This window comes from Chrysemys picta, chromosome 4 (genome assembly GCF_011386835.1).
Source record: "Chrysemys picta bellii isolate R12L10 chromosome 4, ASM1138683v2, whole genome shotgun sequence".
NCBI classification, from domain to species: domain Eukaryota; kingdom Metazoa; phylum Chordata; order Testudines; family Emydidae; genus Chrysemys; species Chrysemys picta.
In genome coordinates, this window is record NC_088794.1 from 26,624,832 (window position 1) to 26,649,570 (window position 24,739).

The window sequence follows — 24,739 nt, forward strand, 5'->3', positions numbered from 1 at the left end:
GAACTAGTATTTTGAGGAAAAGCCCCCCACAGAGGCATTGCTAGGTAACGTAACGTAAAAACCTCCTTCAGTCATTTTTTCCTCCCTTTATTAGAGGTCTTGAACTGGAAACGCTTTAACCCAACTGTTAAATTTTTCAGGCTATCCTCTCCATTTCACCAAGAAATAGTCATGCCTTCCCCAACCTTTCTTCGTTAGAATCTTTTCTACCCTGTAAATGTGATCCTGGTTAGGGTTTACTTTTTGTAGTTCTTTGGGGTAAAATGCGTACACAGGCCACTGTCCTCGCAATAAAACCCAAGACACAATAAATATTTAATCGGTAAAGGTTTGCTGATATCCCTTTTCAAAAATACCCTTCATTTTAGATACCCTTACGTGATCCCCTTTCTTAAAAATCACTCGCAGTGCCTTTATTTTAAAACTATCCTTGTAGATGGTTTTCCATATGCTCAGCGTCTTAGCGTGTGTCATGTCGATTGGGCATCCTCTGACAGTTCTGATAACTTCTGTTGTAATGGTCTATGAAGGCCTGCAGCACATTGATGTATCAAAAGGTGCTACGGGCGGTAAAATACCTCCACATCTTTGATTTTAGAAGAAATACATCTAATCTGGTGAAATGCTTCTGAGCGACCCCAAGAAACACAAGAGCGAATAAGTGGATTGGGAGAGTCTACTGCGCAGGGTGTACAGTTTTCAAAAAAGTAAATAGGTTTTACTACAACAACCTTAATAATGTTGGCCATAATGTTATCTTCACAGCTCTGCTGGACACCCTCCTTACTTTTTACAGTCTTTTTTTAAAAATTGTGCTTCATGCAAAAACAGCAGGTACATATCACAGTTATTCTTCTCAAAGGCCATCTCTCTTTTTCCTCTTCATCCTCTGAAGATGTCTGTCAAAAGCAGAGAAAAAAAGCATGTTTTAAATTCTTTTTTGCAATCATTTAAAAATAAAAAAAGGCAAACAATTTACTCGTGCTATCTCAATCATACCCACGTCTGATTCTGAATCATCATCATCATCATCCCCAGTGGTTGTGCCATCAGGAACCATATCAGCCTCCTGTTATTAAGCACAAACATATAGCCAAGTTTAACTTAGAATATTTTATATATATTATAATATTCTAAGTTGTTTTTGCCTCCTCGTGTTCTTTTACTTCTACATTTGACGTCCGCTCACTACACACCCGTGCTGCGTTGTTTGTTTCTGAGTCACCCCCGGTGGGCGCTCCATTGGTAATCGTTTCAGCAACCTGTTATTAAGCACAAACGTATAGTAGCGTTTAACCCTCACCTTACATAGATATATTTCTTTTCTTTCAAATAATTTAAATTGCTTTTACCTTGTCATGCTCTTCTGGCTCTGCATCTGTCAGCCACTTGTCACACACCAGTGCGGTGATCCTGTATGGCCCTGGCTTGGTTATCTGCCCAAAGAACAAAATAATTAATTTTAAGCACATAAATATAATAATTTTTTCACAACTAGTAAAACTTTCACTTGCTTTTACCGTAACAATGTCGCCCTCTTTCCATGACTCGGGGTCTATCGGTTGGTTCTCGACATCACTATCCTCTGACGACCTCTCGGCTGCTATGTCCTTGTATACAGACTCTTCTTCCATTCCTACCTATAAAAAACAAATATATTTAACCATAAATATTTATCAAAAGTGTGTAATTTTTCATCAATTTGTTCTAAAGAGTGCCTTACCTCCACCTTCAAGTCTGCTTCCTCCAAAGCCGGCAACAGATTTTTTTGCATATTATCCTTTTTCTCTTTTACAACTGGCAGTGCCCCCATAAAGTCTTCCTGTTTCTTTGGTTCAATTTCAGGATGAAACACGGGATTCAGCACCGAGGCTGCCTCTTTAGCAAAATAACTGTAAATGGGTCTTCTCTTCTGAACATGAGCTGGGGCACCCAGAGGCAATTCAGGCTTCTTGGCATCTGTAGGCATCTTGTAAAAGGACACGCTATTTTGTCTAAGCTCCCGGTTTTAAAACCACAATTCAAACAAGTATGTGGTTTTATACACACGGTCAAATGCTCATTGGCTAGAGATTTTCAAATAATCCACTCCATGATAGCCCATTTATGAAAAGCTCTTGTTTTAAAATCATGGTATGAAAGGATTGGTTCAAAAAGGGCATTCTGTGATGGAGCTGTAAAATAGCTTCTGATTGGTCCACCGAGAAGCGGGAATAGTTCCCAAGGTTCACCACCCAGAACAGCTATCATTTCACTACCAGCACTGGGGCAGGATGTTTCACTCTGCATATGTCCAGTAACACAGTCTCTCTTATTGCTTTATTTTTTTTTTATTCTCTAAAACCATTTTTTCTTTGCCATGTGCTTATTTTTCCTCTCTTTCTATTCTTTAAAAATAATCTCTCCTTACTAAACCTAACCAAACAATCTTTCTTCTGTTTAATAACATTTTTTTCCTTTTTTCCGCTAAACCTAACCAAAGCTTTCTTTTTTTAATATTTAAGCTCTCTCACTCTATTCTTTCAACCTTTTTCTCTAAACAATCAACCAAATGTATCAAAGCACAAGCACATAACAACCCCCCTATTCAAACATAAAAAATAGTGAAAACTTTTTTTTCAAAATGGCCGATGGCACCAAACCTTGACACATACAGAAACGGGAACGGAGGGTGGGACATAAGGACTAAACAGGGTGTAGAAACCTGTCAAAAATAGGTGATGAATGCTATTGAACAGTATACTACTTAGGGACACCTGAGGGTGTGGGGTGAGAAGGGTCGGTTATACTGTATAATGGGCACTAGGGGCAGCACAAAGTGGGGTGGGGAAGGGGTGGCTATATTGTACAATGGATACTAGGGGAAGCAGAGGGTGGGGGGCGGGAAAGTGGTGGCTATACTGTATTATGGGCACCACCATCAGGAAAGGTTGAGGGGAGGGGAAGGGGTGGCTATAGTGTATAATAGGCACTAGGGGCAGTAGAGGGTGAGGTCGAGGAAGGGATGGCTAGAGTGTAATGGTTAGTAGGGGCAGCAGAGTGTGGGGGAAAAGGGCAGCTATACTGTATAATGGGCACTGGGGTAGCAGAGCATGGGGGTGAGGAAGGGGAGTTTATATTATATAATGGGCACTAGTGGCATCAGAGGATGGGGGTGGGGAAGGGGCAGCTATATGGCATAATGGGCACTGGGAGCAGCAGAGGGTGGGGGCCAGGAATGGGCGGTTACACTGTATAATGGGCGCTAGGGGCAGCAGAGGGTGGGGGGTCAGGAAGGAGCAGCTATACAGTATAATGGTTACTAGGGTAATGGCCCAAAAAACCTGACATATTAGCCATTATACAAGCAATGATTTCCCCAAAAATATAAACACAATTGTTTTCCCAACTTAGTGAATCACTGAAGATGTGCTTGCGAGGGGTACTGACCCAGTATCCCAGACGAACCCCCCAAAATTTAACCCTTCTTACCAGATGGAGCCAGCAGCAATCTTGGCCAGGTCCAATATCTAGGGGTTCCTTTCCATTGATACAACGCAGAACTCGAGCCCCCACCTAGAAACCTGGGAAATTTACACACCACCCCTGGGTGCCTCTGATAGGCAATACTTCCCCACTCGCAAGCACAGAGTCTGAGTGTAGAAAAGAAACTTTTTATAAAAGGAGGGAAGTAACTTGGTGTTAATTGGGGAAAACACCATAAGCAGGGTTCATAAACATAAACCATGAGTAAAAGACCCACCCCCAAGTAGGTTGGGCAGTGTCCTTTTCCCCTCAGGTTCTTACATCCAGCAACCCAAAGTCCCCTTCACATGCCCAACCCTTCTCTGCACCCCACTCACAGTTGCTGTCCTGGGTCAGTGCAGACCCAGAGTTCAGAGGTGCATCTGCAGAGTTCACCTCTTCCCTGGGTGGGGTAAAGAGGTACCTTACTCGCTATGCTGCTCAGGCACTCGCTCGCCATCCCTCTCTGCCAGTCACCCTGCTGGCCACTCACTGGCTGCTCCTGCGCTGGGCACTCGTCGCACCTCTCTACCACACCAGACACTCATTCACCAGCTGTCAGTCACCTTCTGCTGCCATCTGCCTCTCTGCTGTGACCTCTGCACATCAGTCTCTTAGTAGTTTTCAGCTCTTTGCAGGCTGGATAGAAACACTGCCACAGCTCAAGTGATTTCAGCTCTCAGTGATTTTTAGCTCTGAGCAGGCAGGGCAGAAACACAGTCCTACCACAACTGATTTCAGGTCTGATTGGGCATTTAACATAACAAAGAGGCTGCTAATGAAGCCCATTTAGCTCTATTCATTGAACACTGGGGAGGAACAGGTTAAACCAATCTAATAAGGACCCTTGATGAGGTTGTACAGCCCCCATAACTGCTTCTCGGCTCTCTACGAGCTAAGATCAAGTGTCAGTAGTTTCTTGGTCTATCCAAGGCCGTGATCAAGTGTCTTGATGTTTCTGGTCTTTTGGCCTCGAAATGAAAACCTTATCTTTGTTTCTGGGACCTTGAAGTGAAAAAAATTCTCTAAGTTATATCTGTTCCAACCACTCTTACTTTCACAGGGCTCTGACATTTGAGCCCATGGCTTAACAAGGATCTTTCAGCTGAGGGTGGCCCCCGGGACAGGTTAAACATAGTCCTGCTTTCCTGTATTTCTACAATAATTACAACATTGGTAACCATATTTTACTACACCTGCATTCAGTACTAAGGTGATTTGTACCCAACACCAGCCAAAATTGATCACCATGACACTGCTGTATCTGCTAAATATGCAAGCAGATCAGGAGGAAACTGTATTTACATAAACACACCCAAAGTCTCTCCTCCTCCCAGCTAGCTGTCAGGGAAGCATTTATTCAGACCCTGCTTACATAGGCATCAGATATTTCTACCCAACCTCCCTTCTTGAAACCTGTGATCCATTTTGCCTCTTTGTTGAAAGCTTTCAAGGGGGGCATGGAAAATAAATTCTGCCCATTAACGAGACTAGCACCAAATTCCTGGTGTCAGCAATGTGCAGCACCAAGAGACACCTTAATAGGGTGGTTTCCGGGAGCACTCTTTCATTCCAGGCCAGCTCTGCTCAACCAAACTCTAGGGAAAAGAGACTTTTCCATATTCAACGTAGCACGGTCAGATCTGGCCAGTACCAGGTCCTTTAGTTGGGGCTGTAGCTCAGCATAGACAGCTTCATTCCCAGCCACGTCAAAAAAACTCATCCTTCCCCTGGTGTTAATTGCTTATCCCAGCAGGCCCCAGTCTATAGCACACTGGGCCAGGAGTGCAGCCAAGTCTGGCCCAATAGCCAGACTTTAGCTTTGTGCTCCCCTGCTATTTCCTAATGAACTACCTGTGCTGTAGCTCCCCAGCCTGAAGATGCTCATGGGCTTTAATGAATCACACTCATGACAAGTGCCAGTCCTGCTGTCTAGCACCCTGGAGCTGATTGGGAGCTGCCCGGATGCCGAGTAGTCGGGGTTGGTTTTAATTTTGGCACCTGTTATATGTTGGGTTTAACTTCCTTGAAACTGGTAGGTATAACCACCACCCTTCATTTAAGATAATAGAAACGGTTAAGCTCCTTTATAAAAATAACAGTGGTCTCCTGCCAAAACAAAGGCACAGGAGAGTCTGCACGTGGGCAGAGGAGTTTTGCTGGGTGTTGGTTGGTGGAGGAGTCTGTGTGAGAGAGAAGCAACAAACACACCAGAGAAGCAGGAAGGCAGCAAGAAAGCTTCAGACACAAGCTGAACAAGCACTGAGCATGACCCTTTGCAAAGCCTAGAGGTTTTGGGCAGAGTGCTGGCTGAAAGGGCCTCGGAGCTGGGAGCACAGAAACTGTCTCCTGTTGTTTGATTTCTCCTGTGTTCAGAGAAAGAGGCCTTTGTACATTCTGTGTAAATAGGCAGGCTTGCATCAAAGATATCTGACTCCATCACCAATGTCTCCTCCTAATGGAAACAACCCAGACATTGACTTGCCACTCGGGTCAAAAGAGGGTAGCACCGTTATTAAGTTTTGATTGGGAAAGGAAGATGTGGTCTTGGGAACCGTATCTGTAACAGTTTAGCTTCCCCACCAGGAAGTTTGGAAGAGGGGCACTGCAGAAGCCCATGTTCTGTTCACCAGAGGCAGTTGGAAGTGGGTCACTGAAGAATTAGTATCTCTTTCAGTGATCAGTGAACAGCCCATTGTCCATCTTGCCCAGTGGTCTGTCTCAGACAATAGCCGGTACCAGCAGAAATCCCACACCTGCCCATGGCACAAGTCTCTTCCTGGCCTCTGTTCAAGGTTGCCTTTACACCTTGAAATCATGAGGGTGTTTAGCCCTTCCACACTTTTTTAAACCCCCTACTAACATCTCTTTTTGTTATTATCCAGGTAAATGTCTGATGGACCCTTTTGGGGATCCTGCTAAACACTTGGACTCAAAGATTTATTGTGCCAGTGAGTTTCACAGGCTCCTTGTGCATGGCACACAAAAACCCCACAACATTTCATGGACACACAAATATCTCTGTGGGAGGGGGGGGGGTCCAAGGCCTGGCCACTTTCACATCAGGGACACTCATATTCTAAAACTTCCCCGCTTCTTGACAAAGTTGATTTCTGCCTGAAAGAAACACTGAAATTCTGACCTTAAATGATTTTCCTTTTCAAAAAGTTGCATTTTTGCTTCAAAAATACTTTGTAAAAAAAAAAAAAAAAAAAGTGATAATGTGCCCAATTTTGCTCTCTGAGAGTCTTATTTTAGAACCAAAGCAAATGTTCACACTAGCTGGGATTTTTCACTCCCTTGGGGTGTACTTAAACATTCACAAGGTTTGCGTTAAGGCCTTGTGTTTTGGAATTTTTTGCACACGACCAGCTGGGGGCTGATATTCACTGAGGGTAAATACTATGGGGAGTGGCTGGGAAAGGGATGCTGGCAACGCTGTGCACTGGAACGAGGCTAGTACAGTGCAGGGTAAATTGTCAAGGTTAGGTTATGGTGGTAAATCTAAATCCTAGCCCACTGACTGTAATGTTTCACCCTCTCATGTTGTTCTAGCTCCTAGCCCAACTATAACCTTATAGCAAACCCTAACCCTAGCCCCAACGGACTCCAATGCTAACCATAGAATAGCCCCAAAGGACTTTAATCCTAATCCTAACCCCAATCCCAACTCTGCTTCACAACCCTACAAAGAACTTGGCCATGGCCAGGCTGCTGCAATGCTGACAGCACATGCTATCATGCTGAGCTGTATTGTCTCCTTGTGTTTCCCAGTCTATCAGCCTCTTTGTTTATAGCTTATCAGCTCATGGAGGACAGGGACCGCCTTTCTGTTCTGTGCTTGTACAGCTCCTAGCCCAACGGGGGCTTGGCCTGTGACTGGAGCTCCTAGATACCATCACAATACAAACAAATAATCAATTACCCCATCCTGTGACCTGGGGTCCTGCTGAGACTGGAGTTGGAACTAGGCTGGAGATAGGGCCTAGGAGGGGAGATCGAGGTGCAGCAAGTCCAATGAGGGTTTGGATCTCCGTGTGCAACTGATTAGCAGTTTTGGCCCAAAATTCAGACATGTGAGCCCAAATCCTACATTTGTGCAGGCAGAGGGAAGACACAGGTGCCCAAGGGTGGCGGCCACAGCCCCGGGTGCCCGTCTGCATGGGTGAAGAAGAGGGGACTTGCCTGTTCAACTCAGAACATAAGCAGCTGCTTCCGGAAGCCAGGGACGGATGGTCAGGTTGGATTCTGTCTGATGGCCGTCCCCGAGGAAATATTTCAGCCTGTGTTGACACCCAGTGGTGACAGCTGGTATTACACACTAAGTGAAACGACTTTAGTCTGGGGCGCTGGCTTGACAGGCCTGGGATTTGGAATCCTTCACCCATCGCAGAGGAATGAGCAAAGTCTATGTGAGCTCCCCATGCACTGGGGAAAAACCTTGTCTAAGGCTGAGATCGTTCCTCCCAGACCACATAGAAGACACCTGCTCCCAGCCACAGGGTCCTGCAGGGACACATCCTCTCCCCCATCCTAGCCAGGAGCTGAGTGAAGTTGCTTGGGGAGAACAAGCCAGCAATAGGCTCCCCGCTCTACATCCCCTTCACATCAGACACCTGCAGCCCCTCCCCTGCTGAGATCAGCCACTGCACGAATTGCCAAATCCAGGACTGGCTGAGGAGATGATGGTAGGAGAGGAAGACCCTGCCACCTCCAGGCCATCACCCCACCACTAAGGGTATCAGCCCTAGGGTTGCTGAGCCCACTCAGTTTGTACTCGTCCCCATGGTCAGAGCCAGCTGTAGGTGGCAGCAGGGAATGCTTGGATTAGTAGGGAAAACTTTATTACTATTCACCGTAGAACGGGCAGGCTGGCCCTGATGGGCGATCAGATACCTGTCCATCAGGAGTAGCTTGGGAAAGCCTCCCAGCAGCCCCAAGGAATCTAGGGTGGGAATTGCAAAGCGGCCCAGGGGATCTGGATGCCCAGTTGAAAACTAGGTGTTCAAATTCCTTAGGAAGTTTTGAAATCTCAGCTCTAAGGTTTAAACACGAGTCTGCAAGAAGTGGCGGGAGATCTCAGGGCTGGATCCAGGGGCTCTGGGCCTGGCTGAGGCAGGGACCACCCCAAAGGGTGGGGCGATTCACCTGTCTCAGGAGCCCTGCACAGGGATCATCCCCTGGGACCAGGTGGGCGCGTCCCACCCAATGCAGGGAGCTGGGCATGCTCTCGGCCCTTCCCCATCTCCTCCCACACTGTGATTGTAAGGAGGCTGGCAACTCACACATGCCTGGAAAATCTTGAGTCATGGTATCTCAGCTAGGCACCATGTCCTCCCAGAACATCATGGCACCGCTCATCTCCTGGGATTGCTCAGGCAGCCGGGCCGGGGCCAAGCCGTCTCCTCCCCACCAGCGGGGTGTGGAGCCGCCCACACGTTGCCCCTGCTGAGGCATCTGCTGTCTAGCAGGATCCGGGGAGGGAGCAGGCGAGGCATAGGCAGGGGAAGAGGCAGTGGTTCTTCCCATACACGCTGCTCAGAACAACGTGATGCCTCCTTTCCCTCCCCCACCCCGTTTGATCAAATTCATCTCTCCTGCCAGTTTCCTCCTCTTCCTCATGCTGCTGCGACGGGCTGGGCACTCCCCATCCCCTCGGCGAGGGGCACTACGCAGCTGGCTGGCCAGGAGTGCTCTCCTCACACGGGGGGGGCTCCGCTCCCTCTGATGGGAGCGTGGAATGCTTCTGAGGAGCAGGGACCAAGCCGGCACTGGGGATGGGGGCCCGGGGAGCAGTTCTGGGCCCTGCAGGGAGCTGATCAGGGCTTGAAACTGCAGTCACCGGCCCAGAGGTTTCTTTCAGAATGGTGGGGCGCAGAGAAGGCCCCGAGGGAGCCATACGGGATCCCAAGGACCCTGGCCCAGCTGGAGGGGGTCCAGCCAGAGGGGGCTCAGCCGTGTTCACGGACCCAGCATCCCAGCGGGGCATGTTCCTTCCTGCGAGGAGCTCTGGGCTGGGAGAAGCAGGAGCCAGGGAACTGGGGCAGAGGCGGCAGTCACTGGCCCTGGGCTGGTCCATGGAATTCTCTCTGGGATTGCGGGATGGGGATTTCCCAGCCTTTGCATCGTCTGCGTGGACAAGGACAGGGCTGCCCTCCAGAGGCACTGGAGCATCTGCAGTTAATGAAGACAGGGACATCATTAGCGCCTTCCCCCAGGGCTGTGGTACACCCATCCGGGGGCATGGGGCCCATGGGGGGGCCAGAGCGCTGTATGGCAAGGGCCTGAGATTAGGGAACCCCAGGAACCCAGGCACAAAGCCTGCATGCCTGCTCCACAGCCTGGCACCATGCTCCCCTACACAAGCCCTCAGGCAGGCATGGGGGGCTTGTCCTACAGGGCTACCTTAAGCCCGGGGGCTCTTCCACACCAGACAGTGGCACCCAGTTACAGCCTCACCTGGAGGTGCCGCAGTGACTGACATGACATCACATCCCAGGGCCCTGCGGTTGGGAGGTGCCAAGGGTGCCCACGCATCAGGCCTGCTCTCCATGCCCCTCTAGTGGCCTTGCCACACACAGGGGCTTCTGAGTCAGCTCTTGTCTCTGCTGCACGAAGGGGCCTGCTCCTTAGCTCAGGCAGCGAAGGATCAATTTTCCACTCCAGCACTCCTGACTTCGGACCATGACAGCGACCTGTTCAGGGTCATTGCCACAAGGGCAAAGCTCCCTCTGTAGGCGGGGGGCGGAGGGGAGGAGGAAGAGCCTGTGCCAACTCCAAGGGCACAGGGATAGGGAGGCCAGGTGTGCAGGGCTATTACCTTGGCAGGCAGGGCAGCAGGCAGCAGGGAGCGCCGAGGGCTCGGTGCAGGAGCGGGCACAGGGCCTCCTCTCGCAGCTCACCTCCCCCAACTGAGAGATGGGGAAAAGGAAGGGGTGAGACATGACAGCTTGTGAACACCCGCATTCTCCATCTCTCTGCCAGGCCGGGACAAATGACCCCAATCTGTGGGGACGGCAGGGAGCCTGCCAGCTCCTCCACACACCCAGCAACCCGCTGGCTTTTCCTTCAGTCATGCCAAGGCCCACTGGACCCTTTTCCAAAGCAAAGGCCTGCAGCACTACAGGAGCCAAAAGGGAACTCCCAGCGTCCCCTCAGCCCATATCACACCAGGCCCCCAGAGGGCAGTTCCCAGCATCCCCTTGGCCCATATCACACCAGCCCCCCGGAGGGCAGTTCCCAGCATCCCCTTGTGCACCAGCCCCCCGGAGGGCAGTTCCCAGTGGGGCTCAGGGTCCCCTCAAACTAGCCCCTGGAGGCCCCACAGGATAGACACTCATGGCAACACAGTCCATGGGACTCTTGGCTGATGCTGAGGGATGCCCATTCCCATCCTTCCCCCAGTCCCCGCAGAACAATCCCCATCAGCTCCCTCCCCTCCAAGGGAACAGCTCACCTGGCAAATGCAGTGAATGCAGGGCTCACCCTCCGGTACGAATATCTGTCCATTCACCACCTTCCTCCCTTCGTAGTTACAATCTGCAGGGGACAGACAAGCTTTAACATTCATTACAGTAACTATATAGAGATTGGATGTGATAGTAACACACACACACACACAAAGTAGATAGAGCACAGGGTTGGGAGTCAGGACACCTTGGTTCTATTCTTGCCTCTTCTGGGTGACCTTGGGCAAGTCACTTCCCCACTCCATGCCTCAGTTTCTCTTCACGCCCTTTATTTGCCTTGCCTATTTAGGGATAGACCCTGCCTTGAAGAGGTTGCTGTGTGTATGTACAGTGCCTAGCACAATGGGGCTCTGATCTCAGCTAGGGTCTCCAGGCACTGCTATAACCCAAACAACAACAGAAGAATCACTTCACCCAACAGTGACATGCGGCCACCTCTTAGGCGAGGATGCTGCAGGTGTTTAGCAGCCCATGGCAATGCTGCACAAGAGAGTGTAGTACAGGAAGTGAAGCTGAATGTTGTACCTAATTCACACTGCTTGGGGACTTACCCAAAGGCAACACCCCGAACCTCACTAAAGTGCAAAGGGAGTTTTCATGACCACAAGTGGTTAGGGCCTTCATCTTACAACTCACCCACAAGAAAGCACATCCGACTGCACAGTCCCCCTGGCACTGCACTGGGACACTGGGGTCAGGGCTGACTGTAAGAGGAGAATACCCCATATTGAGCCTCTCTGATGCATTGGGAAAGCCTTCTACTGAGTAACCTACACCACTCCCTGCAGCACAACACCCCACGTTGCTCCCTGCAGCACAGATCCTGGCGCCCTGAGGTCAGTCCTGACTGTGAGAAGAAAGCACCCTCTACTGAGCCCCCACGCCACTCTCGGCAGCACAGCACCCCTAGCACTGCACAGGGGCATTGGGGTCAGCAATGACTCAGAGAGGAGCTATCCGGACTGAGCCCCCCAATGCCCCTCACTGCAGCCTGTGAGGTCTCCCATCCTAGTACTGACCACACCAGACCCTCTTCCCCCGGTGGTAAGATCAGAGGTGGTCGAAGCCCACGGTGGTTTGGAAGCAGCCAGGGTAGAACTCCAGGGCTCACCAGGGCTTAGGCACTTACCATAACAGACAGGGCAGCATTCTCCCTCCGGGTGGAACGGGTACATACAGAAGATGATACACTCCACAGGGGAACAAGCCACGGAGCCCAGCTGTAGGACACAGAACAGCAACACTAGGACTCTGCCTTAGCAGCAACACAAGGTAGGCAGGTGACTGGGAGACTATGACTGGCAGGAGACACAGCGGATTACGCCTACGGCTGATGGGAAATTCTCCTTTGAAACAGCTTTTCAACAGGAAATTGAGTTTTCAACAAAATGAAACGTTTTGATTAGAAACTGCTCTTGCATTGACCCATGGGAGCTTTAGTTCAATTGCCTCATGTCCCCATTCTTCTCTATGGGCTGGACTCCCTGCCTAGACTACATCTCCCATGATGCAACTACCTCCCCCTAGTGCATGGGAGATGTAGTCCGACTAGGGAGCCCAGCCCATAGAGGAGACTGGGAGTATGAGGCAACTGAACTACAACTCCCATGACGCACAGCAACTTCATTTTTAATTGAAAAAAGAACAGGAGTACTTGTGGCACTTTAGAGACTAACAAATTTATTTGAGCATAAGTTTTCGTGGGCTACCGCCCACTTCATCGGATGCATCCAATGAAGTGGGTTGTAGCCCACGAAAGCTTATGCTCAAATAAATTTGTTAGTCTCTAAGGTGCCACAAATACTCCTGTTCTTTTTGCAGATACAGACTAACACGGCTGCTACTCTGAAATCATTTTTAATTGAAACATTTCTGCTTTCCAGTTTCCACTGAAAAATTGAAATTTTCTGCATAAAATTTAGAAGAAAACAATTTTTTCCCATTTTTGTTGAAATTTTCTGCAAAGGAAAATCCCCCATTTGTCAACCTGGGGAGGGCAAGCCAGACTCCCTCTGCTCCAGACCCACAGCATCTGGCCAGACACCTTCTTCACAACCTGAGCTATCCAGGGAGGATGATCAGCAGGACTCTCCATGGACAGTGGCAGCAACAGTAGGATGATTGAGTTCCAGGACAGTGCCTGACCTCAAACCTGTCTTCACCTCATTTTCCCCACAGATGACAACCCCCATGGCACCTTGCACTCACAGCCTCACCCCACTGGACTCTTCTTCCCTGGTCCAGGGACGTTGGTGCCTGCCTCCATACTCTGCATGTTCTACCCATCTGGAGCAGCCCTGGGCCTGAAGTTGAAGGTGCAGCCCCAGGCTGGATAAAACCCCTTGGCTTAGACCGTGTGGTCTAATGGACCTGAGAGGCCTTTCCTACAGAAATGCTTGGAGGGAAGGTGAAGCCCTTACCAGGCAGATGCAGCTGAGGCAGGGGTCTAGGGCAGAAGGGAAGGTTTCGTTGTTGTAGAAGATCCTTCCCATGTAGGTGCAGCCTTCAGGGAGGAGAGAGAAGGAAAGGCACAGTCATGACACCTCCCACCAGAAAGTCAACTGCCTCCCGGGGGGCCAGGGCACACCTGGCAGATTGGAGAGACCAAGAACAGGAACAGAGCCTGTGTGGGACACACCCAGAGCCCTCTCCACCAGAACGGCTCAAGGGATGGAGGGAGAGCCATTCACAGATGGGTTGCTGGTTCAAAGTCAGCCCCACACTGGTGATGACAGAAAGCTGTTCCTGTCTGAGGGCTGCTTGGCCTATAGTAGGGGGTTGGGTCTCCATGTCCCCAGGAGCACTCAGTGGCCTGCCTGACGTCTGTCTGAGCAGAGAGGACGAGGGCTGGCTGGGCCATGGAGGGGGGAGCTACTCTGTCCCTGGGTTTCTCACTGCAGATGGTCGCTCCCTGGGAGGGGACCCCCGGCCCGGTTACCTGCTGAGCAATCCGGGCAGCACTGGCCAGGGATTTGAATGGGGTGAGGACACGTCTCCAAACAGTCTGTCCTCTTGCAGCTCACCGAGCCGTCTGCCTGCAAGAGAGAAGCACTTGACAGAAACTCACGGCACACGCGGCCTGGCCGACTGCCCTGCACAGCCAGCCCTGGCCCATCGATGCTGTGTGCTGCCACAGTCCACCCGACGGGGGCCTGCACTTCACTGCCAAGTGAGCACACACCAGCAGAGAGCTGTGGGGTCCTTCTGGAGGGTTCAATATCCATAAGGCACAGCACTTGGCCCCCACCCCCAGCCAGGGAAGGCTAGCGCAGGGTGCAGGGCAGAGGGGGGCACACTGCATGCTGTAAGGACAGGTAAGGAGAGTGAAGTAGAGCAGGTTCTCATTCACCTGGCAGATGCATAACTCACAGGGATCACCCGGAGACCAGATCTGTCCGATCGGAAACTCTACCCCATTGTCATCCACGAAGCAACCTGGCCAGGGAGAGAGAGAGAGAGCTTCAGAGCTGGGCTGGGACTGACGGGAGAGGAGGGGAGTAGAGAGGAGGGGCAGGGAGCCCAATGGGCGCAGCCTGAGAGGTGGGGACCCTGGGCAGATGACAAGGCCTGGGACTGTGGGTAATAGACACACACACACACAACCACACAGAGCCCTACACCTACCCACCCATCACACACACACCTTGCCCATCCCCCTGCCCATGACAAAAACACCCTGCGTGTCACACACAAAGGCCCCTGCCCGTCGCAAGCACATGCACACGCCCCTGTGCAGGCTCTCACCTGACGCTGGTGCAGGCTCCCGGCAGGAGAAGCAGCACTGCCCCGGGGCCAGCAGCCAGTCCTGGCGGGGACATGCCAGCTCGGGACAGGGGGCGAAGGAGCACTCCACCTCGCCACTCTGGGGAAGAGATGTGTCGCACATGAGCTGGGGGGAAAAGGGGGCAGGGCAATGCCCCACATCTCCTTCCTCCCGCTCCTCATCCTCACTGCACCGCAGGCCCTGCCAGAGCTTTCACGCAGAGGGCTCCAACCGAGGCAGCCTGGCCTCAGCCCTCACTCCCTTTCCACATCCCCCCGATGGGCTCCTAGGAGAAGGGGCCCTCTGTCTGCTAGCCCCCCACGCTCCTACCCTGGCCTGGGCATCCCCACAGGCCATGCCTTTCCCTGGCACCTAGGTCTGGGGTGGAGCAGCCCTGTCCCTCTGCGATGCATGAGCAGGCACTGACCCCAGGTGGTGAGGACCCCCCTGCACTGTGCTAGGGAGCCCGGGACGGGGGAGCTGAGGCCTACCCGGCAGATGCAGGTGGTGCAGTTGTCTCCATCCAAGCTGAACTCGGCTCCGTGCATGTATGTGCGCCCGTGGAAATCGCACGTGGCTGAGGGGATAGGGGGAAAGGGACAGTTGGTACCAGGATGGCGGGAAACGCAGCCAGCCAGAGCCGTCACACAATGGGACCCTGGCTTCTCAAACAGGCCCCCTGGGTGCAAATCTCCAAGTGCCTCAGACCCCTCCACCCCAGGGGTCACACTCCCCATTTCTAGGCAGGGAAACTGAGGCACGATGAGCTTAAGCAACTTGCCAGAGTTCCCCCAGTTGGGGAGAGAACCCAGGAGGCCAGACTTATCATCCCATGCTTTGACCATTAGGCCATGCTGCCTCACCACTGACCACACACTCCCTGTGTAGTCATTGCTACCCCATCACTGAAGCAGTCGCTGGGCTCCACCTCCCGAAATCCTCCTCCTCTCTGATCTACAAGACCCATTGGCCCAGCCGATGGGGCACCCCTTTCGCACCAGGAACTCCACAGAGCCTCCAGAACTGGGGGGTCGGAGAGACCAACGTAGCTGCTGAGGGACCCACCTGGCTGGCAAGAGCAGCAGTTGGCCTGGGCAGGGTTGGGGCAGGGCCCTGGAGGGCACTCAGGGGAGATGCAGGACACGTTGCCGGCCTGGAAGAGAGAGAAACCAAAGGGAATGCCAGGGAAAGATCCAGGGCCCCATGCCACAGACCTGGCAGTGGGCAACTCTCCCCTCCTCGGGGTGCTCATTTAAACCCATGTCCAACCCCACAAGGAGGGGACCATGTTGCCATGTCTGATCCCCTCACCAAAGCCCCATATCTCCACCCCGACCCACCTGAGGGGCCATGTCTCTGTCCCTGAACCCCCAGCTGAGGAGCCACGTCACCATGGCCACCACCTCTAATCAGTCTCCTGGACAGTGACCTCACTAAGCCTCTGGCTCCCCGCTACCCTGGGCACCAATGTCACAGGAGTTCCAGGACAGGGAAGAAATTCCTTAGGGAATCCCCTCCAGCCAGTCTGGGTAATAAGCTCACATCATTCCTCAGAGACCCCAGAGGTGCCTGGATCCCCTAGCCAGTGCCATGCTCACCAGGCACATGCAGACTGTGCAATTTCCATCAGCCACAGAGAACACATCCCCCTCGGCCCGGGCGACCCCCTCGTGCCAACAGCCTGCGAGAGACAGGAAAGCAAGGGCAGCATGAGGTTACTGGGCACAGCCCTGGGCTCCCAGCTCCACTTGGGGGAGACAGCATGAGCCTTCCCACCATGCCCTCAGGGCCACAGCTGAGCTGGGCACCCACACAGACCTCCAAGAAGCAGCCGTACAGCCCAGCCAGCTGGGCATCACCCAGGCTGGGAAACAACCCACACCTGGGACAGGAACCAGCAGGGACCGAACCATCCAGCTCCGGTGACCCCAATGGACCCCGTGGGCCTGAGCCAGAGAGAGTAGGGGGTGCGGGTCTCACCTGTGCAGCTGGGGCAGCACCCCCCGTCCTTCGGGGGCAGCGGGTGGGAACAGGCAATCCTGCAGCTCTCCGCCTCACACACCACTTGGCCCTCCTGCAATGGGACAGGCCGGTTAGTGGGGGACTGTCCAGAGCACGGCAGGGGAGCCAGGGACCCGGTGGGAGGGTACCTACCTTGCAGGCACAGTGCAGGCACCCAGGCTCCGTCCAATGGCTGCTGTGCTCCCGCGGCGCCCCCTGGTGCCAGCAGAGGGGAGACGAGGTGGCAAGGGCGGGCGGCAGAGAAGCAGAGGGACGAGGCGAGGGCGAGAGGACTTCCCCTTGGAGCAGCGATGGCGGCAGTGGGGAGAACACGCCAGGGGCAGCGGTGGCAGCCGGGAGCAAGAGGGAATTGGGTGGTGGGGCAGTCAACAAGGAAGGGGTCCGGGGGCTGGGGTCGGGGGCAGGGGCATGTGAAGGAAGGGAGGCCCTGGGGGCTAGCAGGGGTCCCCCAGAGTCGGGAGGGAGCAGCAGCAGAGTTGGGGGGTGCTGCAGGGACTGCAGGATGGGAGACGGGGCTGGGATGGTTTTCAGGAAGCCTGGAAGGAAACACAACACGGAGCTCTTTGGGGAGAGCTGGAGCAGCTGGGCGGGGACCCAGGGCCTGGTGCAGGACATGCCCAGAGTACACTACTAGGCCCAGGGACACCAGCTCTGCCTGTGCTGCAGGGCACAGAACCCAGCTCTCCAGACCCACAGTCCGTTATGGAGAACCTCCCCATGCCGTGAGCCGTGACCCCCACTCCCTCTCCAGTCTGTCAATGGGAAGAGCCCCCTCCCCACAGCACAGAATGGGGGCGGGAGCTAACCCCAACCCTGATGCTCTCCACAACAGGGGACCGTGGGCAGGCCTGCGCCCCCCCAACAGGCGGGGGAGCGGGGCCCACCCTTACCTTCGCAGGACACCCTGTCCCCGCTGAGCCGGTAGCCAGGGTGGCAGGTGCACAGGAAGCTGCCTGGCGTGTTGTGGCAGGCGTGCTGGCAGGGGCGCCTCTCACTGGGCCGGCGGCACTCGTTCACATCTGTGGGTGGCAGAACCAGGCATCAGTGCCCGGCAGCAGCACCAGCTGCGAGGGAGGGCAGGGGACTGTACTTGCTCACTGGGTCTGGGCAGGAGCTAGGTAGGGCTCTTCCCCACGCAGGCTGGGACTGGGGAGATGGCCAGGCCTGGGCGTTCACCACCTGTCTGCCCACTCACCAGGGGCCCCCAAAGCCGGGCACCCCAGCGCCACGCGCTGATATCTCAGGCCTGTCTGGAGATGGCCTTCAGCCAGGCCAAGGGGCAAAGTCAGCCTGGGGGGCACCTCTCACTGGACCTCAGGGGAAGGCAAGGCCTTTTCTCCATTTTGGAGCTACCCCGGCTCTGAAAAGGCACCACAAAGGGATTCAGACTGTAAGCTCCGTGGGGCAGGGCCCATCTTCTTGCTCTGGGTCTGTCCTGCCCCCACCCCCACGGAAACCTGGTCTAGGAGTTGGGCAGCTGGCTCCTGCCACGACACAAATCGGCAATAATAGATGACTCCACAGCCTCATTCCCCCTCCCCCCGCAGCAGGGTGAGCTGGGTGGGACCACACTCAAGTCACTGCAGTGAAACAGAGCTGTCCGGCGGGGAGAGGGAAGGGAATAGGCCAGGGGGGCCCCCTACTCGGTTCACTAAAGAGGGAGACAGTGGAACCTTAACTGCCAGAGTCCCCACTTCTGTATCAGGGAGAAGCTAGAACAATCTCAGCCCAAGGGCCATATTCCCCGTTCCCCCTGAAAGCTCCCACCTCATGGGGCTGGGCTGAACATCTGCTCAGCTCCAACGGCTGCTACCTACTAGCTCCAATGCACCGAGGGCCTGATCTCCGCTCTGGCCACTGAGTCCTTCCACTCCTGGGTCCCTTGCCATGGCCATGAGGAAGCCCCTTTACCCCTCAGTGTCTCGGCTGCCCCATTGGTGGTAGTGTGGGGATACCAGCACTCAGCTCTTCCCCTGAGCTGGGGGAGTATCACTGACTGGGCAGCACTCTGGAACCAAAGCCTTACTGGAGGAGAGGGGGGTCTGAGAAGGGGCAGGACTGGGTGGCGAGGGAAGAGGGGCTTCTCAGGAGGGATGGGGAGGGCCGGATCAGCAGGAGGAGGAGGCGCTCACCCAAGCAGGAGTGCTGGTTGCCGTGAAGGTGGTAGCCGGGACGACAGAAGCACCGGTAGCTGCCGATGCTGTTCTTGCACCGGTGCTGGCACGGAGTGGCCAGACACTCGTCCGTATCTGGAAGAGGAAAGGATGAGACAGGTGCTCCCCACAACTCCCCAGAGCTCCCACCACCCTCCCTACACACACCGGTACCAGCCACTCGGCCCAGTCCCCACCCCCACCTTTCTCTGATCCCTCGTTCTGCACCCTGAGGCCCAGGGACTCACCCTGGCAGCTGTGCCGGTTGGCGGAAAGCCGCATGCCTGGGCCGCACTCACACACAAAGCCTCCCTCGGTGTTGACGCACAGCCCCTCACAGGAGGCACTCAGGCACTCGTCAATGTCTAGGAGAGAGACAGGACCACCTGGCAGCGGGGTCCGGGGAGGAGAGGGCACCTGGCCACTCCCATGGACACACATGCACAGCCAGCCCTGTTTACAGCTGAGGGAACATGGGCACTCCAGCGGGGATGCTCAGGGAGCCCATACATCAGCTGTAAGGAGAAAGTGGCACTCCTGTCCCAGCCAGCAGATCCAGCTTTTCCTGGGGAGAATCAGCCAGGGATGGGGGAGCTCTCTAGGCGAGGAGCTCATGCCCCTGGCTGGATCATCGTCAGCGGGGATTGAACTTGGGACCAATGGATGGGACAAGCCTCTAATGCCAGAGTGAAAACACCCAGCTCTGCTAGCCAAGACTAAAGCAGGCTCATCCACCTCTGTCTGTGGCCCGGTCACCACACCCCGAGTGGGTGCAGGTCACCCTCTGCCACACTGGCATCCCGAGCGTGGCTGCATTGCTGCCCATGCCCAGCCGGCACTCAGACCCCTCCGCTCACAGCCCTTCGGAGCTCTGCTGCTTCACTGACTTTGGCTGCCACAGGTCTGGGCTCTGATCGGGGGTCAGCCCAATGGTGGACAGCCTGATGAGTGCTCACCTGTACAGCGCACGCCGTTGGCCGTCTCCACCATGGAGAAACCCAGCGGGCAGACACGGGCCACCTCCTGGCAGCCACCATGGTTACAGGCGAGGTCACAGCCATATTCCCCACAGGCATTGGGCGGATCTGAAACACATACGGCAGCAGGCTGACGGGCCAGTTGGGATCGCGGGGGCAGCAGAGACCCAGGGAGGAGAGATCAACACTGCAGCATGAGGGTCACTGGGAACAGGGAACTCCAGTGCCACCCTGTCCATGGAAAGATGGGCTCAGACCCACCCTGGCCTCAGCTGTGGTTAATAGAAAGTGGAAGCTGCTGGATCCGGACAGCCCTCTGGTCCCCTCCTGCTGCATGGTGGCACCACCCGGAGTCTGGGCCTAGGCTGCACAGGTGACTCTCTTCTAGGAACTTCTCTGGGTGAGTGGGTGTCCTCTGCACACCCAGCCCTCTGTCCCCGAGCTACAAGCCGGCTCTGGTTCCCCCGCCACCTCCAGCCATGTTCTTCCTCAGACTCCCAGTTGGCTGGGTCCTCCCATGGTGGATGACTCCTCACTGTTCCTACCCGCGCCTCTGTTTGCCTTGGCTCATTGAGACAGGCACCACAATTGGAGCAGGATTTGGCAACTGCCCTAGGAGCCCATTGCCTGCACTACATACTGAGAATGCTGGCACAGGAACCCACCGACACAGCCACGCCGCTGCCTGCAGCCCCTTGCCGGGTCACAGCCTTCCAGCACCACTCCGAGGCCCCCCGCTACTCCCACCACATAGTGCTTTGTGGAGTCACACCCTCCAGATGTTGGGACCCAGCCCATACTCCCTCGCTGGAGACAGGCAGCCCTGGGCTCTGATTCCTAAAGGGAGCTGGGCAGTACAACCTGGCAGCAGGGCAGCCACTTGTGGCTCTCTGCCCTTTGGACAGACCAGTCTGTGCCACCATCGCTGCAGCCCCTCACACAGGCACCACATTACCACTCAACTGCACGGATAGCTCAGCCTCACAAGGCCTCCTAGCCCCCTGGTTTTAGCCCTAGATAGTGCCCTTCTCCTATGAATGGCTCTGGCTGCAGATAAAGGGCCACAAGCATTCAGCAAAGGGATCTAGTTACCTGGGCAGGTGATGCCCTGCTCTCCATCCCGGCAGGAGCAGACGTTGGGGGCGATGCACCAGCCGCTGCCACAGCCAAAGGAGCAGAGTGCTGTGGGAGAGGGGCCGGGAGAGACGCCGGTCAGGACACAGAGGGACCCCTCGGTGACATCTCCACCCGGGGCAGCAGCTCTTACACACCCAGCCTGGCATGAGCCAATGGAGAGAGCAGGCACTGTCTGGAAAGAGCCCCTCAATCCCCTGCTGGACAGACAGGCTGCAGATCCCATGGGAGAGCATTGGCCGCTGGGGGCAGGGGATGGTGGGGGCACATGAAGGAAGCAGTTGGGGGGGAATGGATCTCTTGGGGAACGGGGTGAATACGGCCCCCTCTCAGCGATGGGAGGAGGGGCAGGAGCCATGATGGGCATTTCTGCACTGGGTGGCCTGGTCAGTGGTTGCCATTACCCCTCCCCCTCCGGGGGGTGCCATTGTGCCATGGAGAGGCAGAGTACCGGGCACCTGGGGGCTGATAGGGGAGGCGCTGTCTGTGCTGCAGGTACCAGGTGGTGGTGGGAAATGGAGGGCACAGGATACTCACGCAGAGTGCACTGCCCGCTGGCTGGGGATGGCATCCACCCAGGGCAGCATCCACTCCCAAAGCCGGAGAGGCAAACATGCGGCCCCACACGGTGCCTGGGAAGGAGAGAAACATCAGATTCTCTGGGACGGGGCTTCAGGGTGGTGAGAGCAACCCCAGAACAAAGGTGCAGGGGGGATATAGGGAAGCATGGGAAGGACAAGCTGCCCCTACCCCTTCTCCTGCTGCAGATGCAGGGATGACCCCTCTGGGCAGAGACTCAACTAAGGCCCCAAGGGGGTTAGCACCAGGCAGCAGGATGCAAGGCCTGGGGTTGCTTGGCTTCCCATGTTCCCTGAAGCCCTTGCTTTCCTGAGGCTGCGACTCCACCAGGACCCCACTGAGAGCTGCCTCTAGGAGACCAAGAGGAGCTCTGTGCTGGGGAACAGGGTCCTGGGACTGACATCCCCTCTGCTCCCAAGAGGAACTGCTGGGAGAAGGGCAGCCCAGGATTCCCTTATCCTTCCCCCTGCCTTGGCAGGGAGCAACAGTGCAGCAACACGCACCCCAGAGCAAAAACCTGGAGTGTGACCCAGAACCAGACAGAGACACACGTAGGCAGACAGATGGTGGGTAACACACACACACACACAGAGCGAAGGCCTGCTGTGTGACCTGGACAGACAAGCAAAGGGGAAAGGCACAGACAGACCCACAGGGAGACAAGACACTGAGAGGGACAGACAGACACACACAGAGCACAGTGAGGGGGGCATGGTGATCACACGTGGACAGACACACGCAGGAAGACTGAATGTTCCACACACACACACACGGAGCAAAGGACAGGAGTGTGCCCCGGACTGACAGACGGACGGGAAGGGCAAAGCCCGCCCCTGGCCAGACACACACAGGGAGGAAAAGGGCCCGAGCCTTGTACACACAGGACAGGCGCAGGGCAGCGAGATAGAGCCAGGCGCAGCGCTCACACGCTGACACGCCCCGCGCACGGACACACGCCCAGGGGGCAGCCGGACACGAGGCACGGAGCACACACAGCGGCGTGCGGGACAGACGGACCCCGAGATCCCTCCTCCCCCGGGGCTGGTGGCACAGACAGACGCAGGCGCTGGGGCCACGCTCCGCTGCCTGGCTTGACCCCCGCGGCACCGGGCGGCTCCCGCCGCCTTGCCAGGCGCCTGGGACTTGGCTGCCCCCGGCACGGGGGCTGGGGTCGGTACCTGTCCGCGGCAAAGCTGGGCGGCTTCTTCCTGCCGGGATAGGCGCTGCCCGGGCTGCCCGGGAGGACCAGGGACACACAGGCAGCCCCCAAGAGCAGCCCGGCCAACATGACAGGCGTCTCCCGTCCGGAGCCCCTTCCTTCCTCCCGCCCCGGGGCTACCGCATGCTGGCCGCCCCGGGCCCTTCCTCCTCCCCTGGCGGGCTGGGGGCGCTCCACGAGCTGGGGACCCGCGCGCACCGATGCGCAGCTCTCCGGTCCCCCCAGCAGCGGGCGTGTGCGAGCGAGCGCCGGAGCGAGCTTCCCCCTCCCCACGGCGGGCAGAGGCACCGCACCGGGGGAGCAGCAGGAGTGGGAGGGTCCAAGCACAGACGCCCTGTCGCTGGCAGGCGTGGCGGGGGGAGGCGCAGCACCCCCTCGTCCCCTTTCCCACATCTGGCAAGGCTGGCTCCGGCTTCCCCTCCCCTTTGGCCGCTTGCCCAGCCCTGCCTGGACAGGGACCCACCCGAGATACATGGCTCCAGGCCCGGCGCCCATCGGGGCTGAGCCAGCTAGGTATAGGCTGTGGGCGAAGCGGGCACTGATCGGGCCCCAGGCAGGCAGGGGCCAGGGTGGCCGCCTCCCCCTGGGCTGACAGCATGTGGCCTGACTTACACCTGTGTAAACTGGGGCTGCTGCAGTAAAACAAGGGGACCCCTTCGCCTGACCCTCCTCTTCTCTTACGAGCTCCCCCACCCCACCAGCAGCCTGAACCGCTGGGCCCAGGAGCCCCAACACACCCACCTCTCCAGCTGTGAGACAGTGGTGTTAATGCAGCCTGGCACTTGGGGTCACAGCACCACTTGGGTTTGGCCCACCCGGGACCCCAGTTCCTCTACCTGTGATAAAGCAAGCACACAATGTTTCCAGCTTAGGCAGCCAGGGTTATTAGTGTAAGAGAAGGGCTGGGATTGGGGCCCCACTGTGCCAGGCAATGCACAGACACACACCGAGAGACAGGCCCTGCCCGACTGAGATCAGGGCCCTTTTGTGCCAGGAGCTGCCCAGACCCGAAAGTCCCTGCCAGAGGCAGGATTAGAACCCAAGCCGCCTGCATCCCTCTCCCCTGCCTTGCAGTGAGTGGGGGATGGAATTTAGGATCTCCTCCTAAACAATGGGTTCAACAGCCTTGTTTCTATAACTAATCCCTGCCTGAGATTCCAGCCAGGGAAATTAGGCCCATAGTACAACAGGTGATTACACCTAGCTCTGCGGAGAGGTTTGGAAGGAACTAGAGAGCTCTTTAAGGGGATACATTGAAACCAGAGGCCTGCTAGCATTCTGCAGTGGGATGAAGGATTCTGCAGCATTTGAGTGTGCACGACTGCACAGCTGCCTGCAAGACCCCCAAGCTGGCCCCCTCTCTTTTGCATGGGTCAGAGAGCAGGTCAGCCTCAGTGAGCTATAAATAGAAACTGACATTGTGCATTGGGCTGCTCAGCTAGAGATCACACAACTACATAGGGAAAAACTCCTGAAATGCAGTCACCTCTGGAATGGAACGGAGCAGCTGTTTAACAGCAATGCTGCACAACAGGTTGGGACAGGGGGTGAAAGATCTTGGAGCTTGGTGACACAGCCGAGAAAATTTAGGGAGCAGCCCAACTGGAAAATGGCCAGAGAACTGGGATTAACACACCCCAACCCTGCAAACAGCACAGGAAGACTGTCAGCAAGCACAAGCAGACGGATGATCAGTGTTCTGTTTATATTCCAGTAGCACCTCGAGGCCCAACTAAGATCTGGACCGCATTACACTAGACACTACGCATCATACAGGATGGTGCCTGCCTGGCAGCTCTTGCAGCCGAAACTGACAAGACACAGGGTGGGGGGAGAGGAAGGGTTATCACTCCCATACAGATGGGGAACTGAGGCACAATGACTTGCCCAAGGTCACATAGGGAATAAATGGCAGAGCT

The 24,739-nt window shown here is 55.3% G+C and overlaps 2 protein-coding genes across 11 annotated transcripts; both read right to left on the minus strand.

Annotated features, from left to right (window-relative positions):
• Positions 1-289: 289 nt before the first annotated feature.
• LOC101935889 (glutamic acid-rich protein-like) lies at positions 290-8,925 on the minus strand. 7 transcript variants are annotated; one of them, XM_065591811.1, is made up of 7 exons: positions 8,790-8,925; positions 1,724-1,969; positions 1,521-1,640; positions 1,353-1,436; positions 1,167-1,262; positions 1,004-1,069; positions 694-899 (listed from the first exon to the last, which is right to left on the minus strand). In XM_065591811.1, the coding sequence occupies exons 2-7, from the start codon at positions 1,967-1,969 to the stop codon at positions 804-806; spliced, it is 708 nt and encodes a 235-aa protein (XP_065447883.1). In that variant the 5' UTR covers positions 8,790-8,925; the 3' UTR covers positions 694-803. The 7 variants fall into 7 exon arrangements, with proteins under 7 accessions (XP_065447889.1, XP_065447883.1, XP_065447884.1 ...); XM_065591812.1 differs by lacking the exon at positions 8,790-8,925 and having other exon boundaries at positions 1,197-1,262; positions 1,724-2,103; XM_065591815.1 differs by lacking the exon at positions 8,790-8,925 and having other exon boundaries at positions 1,000-1,069; positions 1,197-1,262; positions 1,724-2,103.
• On the minus strand, positions 8,332-23,195 carry VWCE (von Willebrand factor C and EGF domains). 4 transcript variants are annotated; one of them, XM_005289275.4, is made up of 20 exons: positions 22,780-23,178; positions 21,560-21,654; positions 20,981-21,070; positions 19,868-19,996; positions 19,160-19,276; positions 18,891-19,007; positions 17,649-17,777; positions 16,891-17,294; positions 16,717-16,810; positions 16,335-16,417; positions 15,802-15,889; positions 15,228-15,313; positions 14,718-14,835; positions 14,323-14,408; positions 13,912-14,008; positions 13,394-13,476; positions 12,103-12,193; positions 10,961-11,043; positions 10,325-10,415; positions 8,332-9,678 (listed from the first exon to the last, which is right to left on the minus strand). In XM_005289275.4, the coding sequence occupies exons 1-20, from the start codon at positions 22,887-22,889 to the stop codon at positions 9,173-9,175; spliced, it is 2,697 nt and encodes an 898-aa protein (XP_005289332.2). In that variant the 5' UTR covers positions 22,890-23,178; the 3' UTR covers positions 8,332-9,172. The 4 variants fall into 4 exon arrangements, with proteins under 4 accessions (XP_005289332.2, XP_023966410.2, XP_023966409.2 ...); XM_024110641.3 differs by having other exon boundaries at positions 9,035-9,678; positions 13,912-14,004; positions 14,343-14,408; positions 22,780-23,184; XM_024110642.3 differs by lacking the exon at positions 19,160-19,276 and having other exon boundaries at positions 22,780-23,187.
• Positions 23,196-24,739: the final 1,544 nt, after the last annotated feature.

Excerpts from the sequence above, each read along its gene's own strand:
- LOC101935889 (XM_065591811.1), bottom strand. The coding sequence starts at position 1,969 with ATGCCTACAGATGCCAAGAAGCCTGAATTGCCTCTGGGTGCCCCAGCT. Across the intron at positions 1,263-1,352 it reads AGCCAGAAGAGCATGACAAG|GTTGCTGAAACGATTACCAA; the intron begins GTAAAAGCAATT and ends GCTTAATAACAG. Across the intron at positions 900-1,003 it reads ATGATGATTCAGAATCAGAC|ACATCTTCAGAGGATGAAGA; the intron begins GTGGGTATGATT and ends TGCTTTTGACAG.
- VWCE (XM_005289275.4), bottom strand. The coding sequence starts at position 22,889 with ATGTTGGCCGGGCTGCTCTTGGGGGCTGCCTGTGTGTCCCTGGTCCTC. Across the intron at positions 15,890-16,334 it reads GCACAGTCTGCATGTGCCTG|GCCGGCAACGTGTCCTGCAT; the intron begins GTGAGCATGGCA and ends TCTCTCTTCCAG. Across the intron at positions 11,044-12,102 it reads ATGCTGCCCTGTCTGTTATG|ATTGTAACTACGAAGGGAGG; the intron begins GTAAGTGCCTAA and ends TGTCCCCTGCAG.